At 41.9% G+C, this 11,523-nt stretch overlaps 1 protein-coding gene across 3 annotated transcripts in view; it reads left to right on the forward strand.

The window, feature by feature from the left end:
- Positions 1-11,523, forward strand: part of LOC136678268 (rho-related BTB domain-containing protein 2-like) — a 71,300-nt gene that overhangs the window by 53,192 nt on the left and 6,585 nt on the right. For all 3 annotated transcript variants that reach the window (XM_066656255.1, XM_066656254.1, XM_066656256.1), the window contains exons 7-10: positions 495-613; positions 9,297-9,447; positions 10,701-10,789; positions 11,064-11,169. In XM_066656255.1, the coding sequence (XP_066512352.1) occupies positions 495-613; positions 9,297-9,447; positions 10,701-10,789; positions 11,064-11,169 (465 nt within the window). The remainder of the gene's footprint in view (positions 1-494; positions 614-9,296; positions 9,448-10,700; positions 10,790-11,063; positions 11,170-11,523) is intronic.

An 11,523-nucleotide genomic window follows, 5' to 3' on the forward strand; every position in this document is an offset into this window, starting at 1 on the left:
TTCTTAATCCTGATTAACTGGATTTAGTGCCATGCAGTATGTTAAATAGTAAGTCAACGTTTGTATTCTTTATTTATATATTTATTTTTATAATATTTATAAATGTGGCTTCTTTTTTGTACTTTTATCTCATTCCTCAGAAAAACTCAGTGGTGTATCATGAATCATAAGTGTCATTTATTATATATTTGCCAATTAGCAAGCAGTTTTGGTTTCTGATAATTGCTTCTTTTTATTGGAAACAGCACAGATTTTTAACGAGATAAATGTCACTCTCCTGCACATTTATATTATTATGTAGCCCCAAATACCGAGCCCTTCCTCAATGTTTTCTGTCTTCTTATAAGCCCTGTCTATCTGTCTATTTATTATTTGTTTGTCTGTCTATTTGTCTCTTCGTCTGTCTCTCTGTGTTCGTCTGTTTGTCTTCCCCCTCTGTAGCCCCGACTCTGTGACACACGCCAAGCTGTGTGCTCTTTTCCGACTGGTTTTAGATGTGGTGTTCCGATTGGATGATGGCTACCTGCCGGCCCACAAGCCTCTGCTAATCTCCAGCTGTGATTGGATGGCCGCCATGTTCCGTGGGTCTTTCATGGAGAGCTACATTGAGGAAGTAAGCTGACATTTGCATCCCAATGATAATTTAACGGTCAGGACCCATGGTCAGGTAAATTATTTGTTTCACATTGCTTTTAGGAATAGCTTGTCCACGTAGCATTCCTTTCCATGTAGCTACTGAATGCTAAGCATCTGGATATAATAAAACTGGGATTTATACCTGGATTATTAGCTTTAATAGTGAATCTCCATTGGCAGTACACTTTAGTCCAAATCCAAAGATTTCTGGAGAATTGTAAAGTTTGTAATCTCATATTTTTAACAGTAAATATGTCAGGAAACCATCCATACTCTACTTTCTATTCCTAAACATAGTCAGAACTGTTTGCAACAGTGGAGACAGGAACCAGATGTCTGCACAGTTTAATGCCTCTAAAACAAATGAGTCAGGACATTTCCCTGTGATGCACCACCTCCCATCAAGCCACTCAGGCTTTGTTTACTATCACATTTTCAGTCTCTCAGTTCTGTAGATATGATGAAATATCTGGAATAATTTCCTTTTAACTAGAAATTTGACCACCGTGTATTCAAGCTCAACTTTCCCCAAGATGTCAGTGGCATGAGTTTGGTTGAACATTCCTATGAAGCCAGTGATTAGACAAGGCCATCTTTATCCTGGATTGCTGTTCCCAGGGGCTCAAAGAGAACTAGTACAGGTACTTGAAAGTAGGCCGCCGCCACGGCAACCTGACCCACATTGCATTTCCAGCAGCAGGAGATCATCACATCCATATGGATGAGTGGTGCAGCCTGCTGGACTCTGCGACCTTCTGAGGCGAGCGCTTGGGCTCATGGCTCCACTGAAGCAGTTCAGAACGAACAAGAGGAGGTCACGGGCCAGTGGGAACACACACACCACACGCACACAGTCTGCTTGCAGAGAGATGTCTGCTTTATGTCTATGCTCCTGAAAGTCTGTCAGAGGAAGGAATGAGAGGCATCTGTCTCTTGAATGAACTTGTCTAGTTTGGAGGTCTTGAAGCACTGCTGAGAGCATTAAGGAGCTGCACTATGATTGAAGCAGTAGACGGCCCACAGGGAGTACAGTATTCCCTAGAGGATCATATTGCCAGTGGATTGTGGTGCATTTAAAAGGCACTGTTGCGTGAGAGCTTGTGGATTTTGCTTTTATTAACACATACAAAAAGACCTGCCATGGCACCTTTATATGGTGTCTTTAGAAAACACGGTTTCTTTTGTAAGCTTTGTCGCTACCGTTTCTCAGTTTGTTCTCAGACTTCTTTTGATAATGATATAAAGACCCTTAAAAGAAAAAAAAATGAGAATTCAGACAGATGGTACATTTTTCCAATGATTAATTAATTAAAACTTCATAAATTTAGATTTTGTGCCATTTGACCAGATGTTTTTAGACAACATCTGGCAGATAGGTCACTATAGATACCACCCAGTTTCTGCTGTTAACTGCTGCACTTCTTCAGTCAAGTGTAGCCATACTGGTGGAGTTAAATATTTTGAATGGTTTCCCCAGCTGAACTCTTTAGAGGTACAGCATTTAATGGCAATAACATAACATAATATAACAGGAAGTGGCTTCAGCTTCTGTCTTCCCACATAGTGTCAAGAGATGTGTATAGTATATACAGGGGTTAGACAATGAAACTGAAACTAGGAGGTTTCATGGCTAAATTGGACCAGCCTGGTGGCCAATCGTCATTAATTACACATTGCACCAGTAAGACCGTGTATCAGGACGACAATGCACCAGTAAGACCGTGTATCAGGACGACAATGCACCAGTACACACAGCAAGACTGGTGAAAGACTGGTTTGATGAACATGAAAGTGAAGTTGAACATCTCCCATGGCCTGCACAGTCACCAGATCTAAATATTATTGAGACACTTTGGGGTGTTTTGGAGGAGCGAGTCAGGAAACGTTTTCCTCCACTAGCATCACATAGTGACCTGGCCACTATCCTGCAAGAAGAATGGCTTCAAATCCCTCTGACCACTGTGCAGGACTTGTATATATCATTCCCAAGACGAATTGACGCTGTATTGGCTGCAAAAGGAGGCCCTACACCGTACTAATAAATTCTTGTGGTCTAAAACCAGGTGTTTCACTTCCATTGTCCAACCCCTGAAGTTTGTGTATTAGTAAAATGACACACAAAGAGCTTTGGTTCCAAATTTTGAAACTGATAAAATAAATGTACCAACAACAGCATGCAAGTTTACATACCAGTGTATTTTATTGTATATTTTTACACATCTCGTGGCGGTTTATGGTTTTACCCATTTACTGTGATTGTACTTGACAAAGCAATGATTAAATAGAATCCCAGACTATATGAGGTGGCCTCCATGTGACCCGTCATCTGTTTTTGTTTAGGTGCATAGTTTAGACTGCTTTGGCAGGAAGTGTGCATGTTCTGTTGTTTCCTGAGCTGGAAGCACAAATCATTTCCTCCCTGAACCTAGCTTTCATTTTTAGCTGAGACTACACGAGGCATTTGAGTATGAATGAAGACTGCAGAGCAGGAAACACTGCGATAAGTCACTGAAGCGTCTTTGGTAAAGCACTGTGCGGACATTTTGTCTTATTTCTTAAGTGTTCTTTTTTTTTGTGTGTGTGTTCTGCACCTGTGTGGTGCTAGTGAGCCAATGAAAACATGGAATTCAGCATGTCATTAGCCAGTGGCTGAGCTCTTAGGTGGAGTTTGGGTTGAGGAGTGACCGTAATGGTCCCCTTACTAACTAAGCTGTAAAGGGTTGTTATTACGATGACTGGAAAATATAAAATATCATAAACTAACTAAACAAAAATAGATTTAACACTTTATTATTGCAGTATATTAGATGTTTTTACTCCTCTAAATATGTGAAGTGAATGTTCACTTTGTTAAAGTATGTCCAACATCCATCCATCCATTATCTGTAACCGCTTATCCAATTTAGGGTCGCGGGGGGTCCAGAGCCTACCTGGAATCATTGGGCGCAAGGCGGGAATACACCCTGGAGGGGACGCCAGTCCTTCACAGGGCAACACAGACTCACACACATTCACTCACACCTATGGACACTTTTGAGTCGCCAATCCACCTGCAACGTGTGTTTTTGGACTGTGGGAGGAAACCGGAGCACCCGGAGAAAACCCACGCGGACACGGGGAGAATACACCAACTCCTCACAGACAGTCACCCGGAGCGGGAATCGAACCCACAACCTCCAGGCCCCTGGAGCTGTGTGACTGCGACACTACCTGCTGCGCCACCGTGCCGCCCAAGTATGTCCAACAATTATATACAAATTTATAATATATATTTACCACGGAAGAAACAGTGTGCACTCATTTTACTATCAAATATGATCAAATGAAACTTGAGCGCATCCTTATACGTACACAATGCTATGCCTTCCGCTTTCTTTTATTTATACGGTGACATCTAGTTACTTGCATGGCTTTGCTTTTCACATCCCTCTTGGCCTTGACTGCCTTGATGTGGATCAGCATTACCAACATATGAAAATGATCTCTCATGAATTTAGCATCTTATTAGTCAGGTTAGATTTCACAGTATTCCATTCTAAAACATTACATACACGTGTATCCAGGTCAGTATTCCTTGCTCTCCAGTTTCCCTAGACAACCAGCTGTCAGCTCAAGTTCAGGAAAGATGAACTCCCTAAGGGCAGAGCCCCAGGACAGGGCCAGAGTTCAGAGCCATGCTGGAGGATCTCAAGGCATCCTGACCCATTGAACAGCAAGAGAATAGGATCACCATGTATAGCATTACAGACATTACACAGAGCTTAACTTACAGTGAGACCAGGAACGGATGCAAGAAATAAGATGCTGGTCACTTTTCGATTCTGACAGCATCGCCTAAAGATACTTAAAGATGTTTCTGAAGTAGTAGAGAACAGGACCTCAAGTTATTAGAAGGCAGGAAGCCAAAGCTTCATGAGGCATTACAATAGGGTTGAACATTTTCATGAATTCTTTTAAATACAAATTAATATAACCATTTTTAATAGTTAACCATTATGAGGGAATCTAAAATAAAGGACACCACCCATCAAAATATCAGAGACATATCAACTGAATTGTCTATTTTTGTGCAGCGATATTACTATCTCCATTATCGTGCCCAAGAGCTGGAAAAATATTTATTACTTATACTAGCTCAGGTTAAAACAGACATAAATGAGGTGAGCAGGGCTTGCTCTGGTGCAGAGCACGTCTGTTACCATCCGTTACCTCCTTGTCTAATTCTGCTCACAGCCATATACATCATATAGTGGTCTCCTCTGGATTTGGTACATTGTTGTTTATGTGCGTTCACGCTTTAGAAAAGTTGTTGTCCCAGAACCACTATTCTTGTAGGCCCAACTAGTAGAACAAACTGAAGGATCAGTTTGTTGTCATTCATTCTTGATGTCACAAATGTTGTGATTATTATATTAAAGTTCCAAATTAAGTCCAGAAAAAAGACTCGCTAGTACTCACCTTGTAACTTTTGTTGGCTACTGACGGCACACTTGGGGATGTACCACTCACTGGTCAATAACAATGACGTGGAGCCAGACGTAGACGCTCAGCAGGACTTCATTTGAGCCTCTCACTGTCTGCCTGGCATAAGCCACTGTGGCAACTGGCTGCAGCGAATCAAGCTCTATTTTTAGAATGGTTTGAATAGATCTAGACCTTGTAGCTGTCTATGTGGCAAGCAAAACACGGGACATTGCATAACAAGACATAATGCCGCTCAGAGGCCTAAAGAGCTGCAACTATTTAGAAGTGCCATTCAGTTCACCCGTAGTCACTAATAAATGGAGGGCACACAAAAGGTGCGCTCAAGTGGTTTCAAAATGGAATTGAAAAACATTTTATAATTGGCAGAGCAAAGTGGCTTCTTTCCCAGATCAACCAATCGCAGCGCTGTGTTGCTATTCTAGTTCTGTGCAGTAATCTGCTAGGATTTTGAAGTGCATCTGTGTTAGGCAACACGTGTTTTTCACACTGGACTCAGTTATTTTTAATAACCTCACAATACCCGGGCACATCTGTGCCACTTTCTTATCTATTTATAAATCTGTCTTTTGCTTTGTGTTTTGGCAACCTTTGAAACAAAACTGCAGGTTGGAAAAAGAGGAGCAAAAAAGAGGAGATTGTTCTTTTAAGGCAGTGACATGTATTTCAGATTTACAAACGATTTGAATACAATTTTGAAGGTTTATGTTATAATCATTTTACAAGCCACTCTTCTGTCATCAGTGAGAGAGTGGTGTGTTTTTTGTGGTGAAGTGCTGTCTACTTTGACAAGTAAGGGCCCTCTGATTAATATGCAAAATAATCAAATACAGAGAAATGGATTTGTCACAGCAAATCACACCCATGCGAAATGCAGTAGCTGTAAAATGGAGTTTGTCAGATTTTGCAGCTGTGCAGCTGCGGTTGAGAGGTTGATTACTTGGGAGTAGTGGTTTAAAAGTGGCAGAGATGTACCTGATAAACATAGCTGTAAACAGACATTTTAGTGACAGCATTCGACCCACCCATTTGTCATCGTTGTATGCAGAATAATCATTTCGTGAAGCATGGGAGCTAGATGAATAAGAGCGATATAAGCCAGACAAGAGGCCCAGTCATTTTTAGGAATGGTTCATCCTAGCAATCGCATACTGGTTTATACACATACAAGATTCACGTAAAGGTGTGGGCGTTATTTTCAGATGCCAGCCACCATAATTAACATAATGTGAATATGCGCACTAGGTGGCAGCATCTAAACTAAATCTATTTCACAGTCTTTACTTGCAGAGATGCATGACATATATAGCGCAGGTTCTGGAGTGTTCAAACTGATTAATGAGGCATTAATGCACTAAGATTAAAAGGTATTCAGTGCATGGACTGCGGAACATAGTATGTAGTGGTATATAGAATAGTTATTAACCTTTGATCAAACACTCATGACATTGTTTTTGAATGTATAAAGTGGACAGTGAATGGGCGCCATGTTTAAAAACTCCAAGCAGCACTGTTGTGTCTGAGACTTTGGAGGGGGAACTGAATGTTCTGTGTTGGAAAGTTTGAATGTTGTATTTTCTAGCCCAATTTAATGCCGTGCCCAAGTCTAGCTCTAGCTATATATAACTCCAAGCTCCTGAAAGCTACCACTTCCTTCTATGGATGATTTCTTCACACTACCACGCATCACACTTTGTCTAAGAGAACATGGATGAATTTGTCTATTGTGCCCACCAGTTTTTTAATGAGTAACATTAGTTGAAATATCAGCGCTCTGAAGTTCAAGCCGTAATGTGATTGAAAGGCAGAGCTCCTGTATCTCTTTCTGTTGGTTACACTTTATGTGACTGCTTGCTCTGTGAACATACGGCCACCGCTCAGGCGCTGAAAAGCTTCTCGCTGACAGCCTGTATGTGAAAGCAGAGCTGATATGTGCGAGAGTGAGAGGAAGCTCAGATGCTCAGCTGTGAAAACCTGGCAGATGAAGTGAAAAAAAAAAATGGAGGTTAAGTAGAACGAGATTTAACGTGATACAGACTGAGGCTAGTCTCATTTTTTAGTCGCTGGCCACCTGTTCCTCTTTATATTCTTTGTAGCTTTGTCCCTTGACCCAGTTTCCTCTTATGACAGTTCCTTTTTTGATTGTTTTTTATGGTTCTTCATTGGCACTTTACTTTCCTAAACAGGACACCAAATCAATGCAATTGCTCATAATGCATTCAGTAATGAATAATACTGTGTTTAATATTCTGATAATGGCCATCACCCTTTATAGGTCAAAGCTCAAGGGGCTGCTTACATCATTATCTTTTTAAAGTACTTCTATAACATGGTTTTGGATCTTTGACAGGAAGCTACCTGCTGTGTTCCTGGTGTACATCTTAACTCTGCCCTTTAGTCTTAATTAGAGGTCACAGCCAGACTGACATTCTGCTAATTGGTCCAGAGTCAGGCAGGTGTGGGGCACTCCTGAGGCTTCAGAAGGACCCCTGAGCTGTTGTGTCACTTGCCCTTTCAGACTAGAGGAATCATCTGGCCTCTTCTGTCAGCACATATCTTATGAAGTGACTGATATATTTTTTAAATTACAGCTTTCTTAAAGATTCTGTGTTAAATAAACAGAAATCTGAATTAAAGGAACATTACATAATGTTTTTATTTTAAAATAATAGAGCTTTAAAATCATGATGCTTCACTGATACCTGGAATTACTGGGTTGCACGGCAGGAACATAGTCCATCACAGGGGCGCTAATTCATCACAGCCTCACCCAGTCACTCGCACGTTCTTAAAGCAAAATTCAGTCCACCTACCAGCATAGATTTTTGGACTGTGGGAGGAAACCCACACAGGAACGGAGAGAACACACCTAACTCCTCGCAGACATTGGGGGGAGGACCCTGGAGCTGTGAGACAGCGACACTAGCTCTTGAGCCACTGTGCCGCCCCCATTTGAACCATGGCCAGTCATTTATATAATGTTAACATCTTTGATGTAGGACAGTTGCAGAGGCAGGATGAAGCTGGTGTCTTCTCTAAAGATCTATTTGGCAAGCCAGTGGTTGTCATTGTGGTGCCAGCAGCAGTGATGGCCACTGGAGTGGCTCTGCTCCCCGGACTGCTGTGAAGCTCTTGGTCCTTGAGCAGAGGCAATTAAACCCTCTGTGTCCTGCCCTAATTTACAGAGGAGCCACTGTTGGGCTCGAGGAAAAGTGACAGCATGAAGAGAAGATTGCCGTGGTTGAATCTGTAGGCCCGGCACTCTCTTTGTCCCTTCTAAAAGCTCCCTCTTAATTCCTTGGCCGTTACTTGGAGCTGGTGGAATAAGCGTGCCTTTGTTTGCACTTACCTCTGAGCCAAAAGCAAGTGCACAGAGAAAAGCCCTCCTCCCTTTGACCTTTGGGCTATGTGATTTTGGGTGTAAATCGGGTAGGAATATGGGCAGATGATGTCATGTGGTTTCCGGGGTGGGGGTGTTAGCAGATCACACAAGTTTAATCCAGATTCACTCGTTTTCCCCTTCCAAAAGTGTTGCTTCTGCGTGGGCAAGATCTGCAAAGCGCACTGTGTCCTACGCTACAATATGACAACGTTATCGTCCCGTGGGCTGGCTTTGTTGGCGCTCATGTACGCAGAGGCCAGGTCTCCCATAGCGACAAGCCCACATGGTTGTTTGTCCAGAGCTTGGAGTTGAAAGCGCCAACAGTTTCATGCAGTGCTTTTATCTCCTGAAGGATGAAAGACCCCACGTGGAGGCCACTGGCCATGGCCTTCCCTGCCCTCTCCCCAGCTTTTTCCTGTGTGGGCCCTTTCCATCACATATACCTCCCTCCTCAGCTGCCTTGACCATTTGCCCACCCATTTCAAGTCCAACAGAATCCACATGAAGGCCCTCTCTCATGGGCCGCTGCCAAGACCACGCAGGCCTCCGTAGGGGAGAGGTGGAAAGCAGATTGCTTCATCACTGGATAAATCTGCCTCTCAAGTTTCCATATCCTGGAGCTGAGCTATGAATAAACATCCAGCAGCACCCGTCATGAACTGTTCCCAAAGATTCCTCTCATGCATTCATAATGTCCTATTTTTCTTCAGTTGTTTTGGTGACCCTTAAAATTTATGCAGATTTGAGCACTTGGGTAACAGTGGATATTTTTTCTGTCTAATTTCCCTCTCTTCAGGTGTCCATCCCCAACACGAGTATGGCCTGTATGAGAGCCGTGCTGGAATATCTGTACTGTGGCTTTCTGACCCCCTGTCCTGAGCTGGAGCCAATGGACCTTATAATATTGGCAAACCGTCTCTGCCTGCCGCGTCTAGTGGCTCTCACAGGTACGTCTTGTTTAGGTAATTAGCAGCCACCCTGGACCATATTTATCGTATACAGTGGAACCTCTACTAACGAACGCCTATACTAACAAACTTTCCAAGATATGAACCGGGCATTTGAATATTTTTTGCCTCCACCAACTAACTATGACTGTAGAAACGCGAGTCTCCTCCGAGCTGGCGGCTGGAAATGGCCACTGACTTGAGTGAGCTTTTAAGATTAGCACATTGTAGTTTTAGCAATTTAGCATTAGTGTGAATAGCAGACATCGAAATTAGTCCTAAGTTAAGCCGTATCTACGCTTCGTCTCCCCACATTCACTGCCTACTCTCCGTTATTCCACCCACCCCCCACCTCCCGTCATACAGCCAGTGCCTGTGTTACTCCTCCAGCCAGTCGTCACGTCTTCAAGGTAGCGATGTGTAACCACTTAAAACTTTATTATTTCTTTTTTATTACTGTTACCACTGTATTTCTGTTTTATTTTTAGTAACGCTGCATGTATTTTTTTTTACTAATTTGAGAGTGTTGTAAACATATGTCAGTGCAAAAAGGGTGACTCTCGGGGTGGGGGCTGGAACGCGTTAAAATTGCTTTTCCATTATTTTAAATGGGGAAAATTGACTCGAGAAACGAACTTTTCCACTTACGAACCGGGTCATGGAACAGATCAAGTTCGTAGGTAGAGGTTCCACTGTACTGGAATATAGCTACCTATCAAGCAAATAACAAGCAACTGCTACACAGGATAAAGTGCTATGGTACAAATGCAACTGATATTTAAAACTGTGTTATAATTGCTGTTGTCTTTTCTAACCGACTGAACAGGTGATGTTTTATGTACTTAATAAGTGTGAAATCATACACCCTTCATCCTGGATTTAGACATTAACTACACTCAGATCCATAGAGCAACATTTAGACTATACAACTACAGCTGTTTAAACCTCTGAAAGTTGTCCCTGCTGTTTTAATAAGTCAAAGCTATGTTTTAGAGATGTTAGATTCAGGTACGTGATTCATATCAACTCTGACTAAACAAGATCCTCAACAAAAATATGGAGAAATGGAAAGAATATTTTCCATCGTGTTTTACGTCTCAAAAATTTGAAAAAAATGGTTTATAAAGCTAATTTACATTCCATGCACCAACAGTTTAACCAGCATGTTAACTGCCATATTGTTTGAGCTTGAGCATTAAGCTTAAGGCTTACACATTAACGTCTGTATGACGGTGTGTTGTTGCGTTCCACAGAGCAACATGCAGTTGAAGAACTGTTGCAGTGGGCTGTTAAAGGAGCAGACATTGATGGACAGGTGCTGGCTTACCTAGAGTTGGCCCAGGTAATCTATTTAATTTATCTCTATGGCTATACAGATCTTATTTAACGGACAAAGCCCTATTATTCAGTTAAACACACTGATTTGAATACTGAAGTGGCTAGGTAACAAAGGGAACACAATAATCCCCTGAATTACCATTTATTCATAGCTCACTCTAATTCCAGTTCAAAGGATGATCAGATATTGCCTTTCAAATGAGCCCCATTGTTGGAAATCACTGTTTGATGCCTTGTGCCAACTCTACTTCATCTCCTTTTCCTTCTATCTTCCATAGTTCCACAATGCCAAACAGCTCTCAGCCTGGTGTCTGCACCACATTTGCACCAACTACAACAGTGTGTGTCGCAAGTTCCCCAAAGACATGAAAGCCATGTCTCCAGGTACAGATCTGAAATGTGTGCATTTTTAATTATTGACTTGTTCCCTTGCCTATATTCAGGTAATTGTCCACTAAATCCTCTTTGACATGCATACACAGAAGCCTGTATATGAAAGGAGAACACTTTCATTAAATTAAATTCCAGTCAAAAGCAGTTAATCATGCAAAAAATATGCGTAATTTAAAACAATTCAGGACACAATCAGCTGAAAAAAAAAGAAATGATTCGAACAATAAATTAAAATATAAAATACAGGAGGTCCTCTGGTTACGTCAGTCCCGAGTTACGATGTTTCGTGGTACGACTCATCTCCCATTTACTGTATAAAGCCTTGTTTCGACTTAAATGGTTTTG

Source organism: Hoplias malabaricus, chromosome Y (genome assembly GCF_029633855.1).
Source record: "Hoplias malabaricus isolate fHopMal1 chromosome Y, fHopMal1.hap1, whole genome shotgun sequence".
Lineage (NCBI taxonomy): Eukaryota > Metazoa > Chordata > Actinopteri > Characiformes > Erythrinidae > Hoplias > Hoplias malabaricus.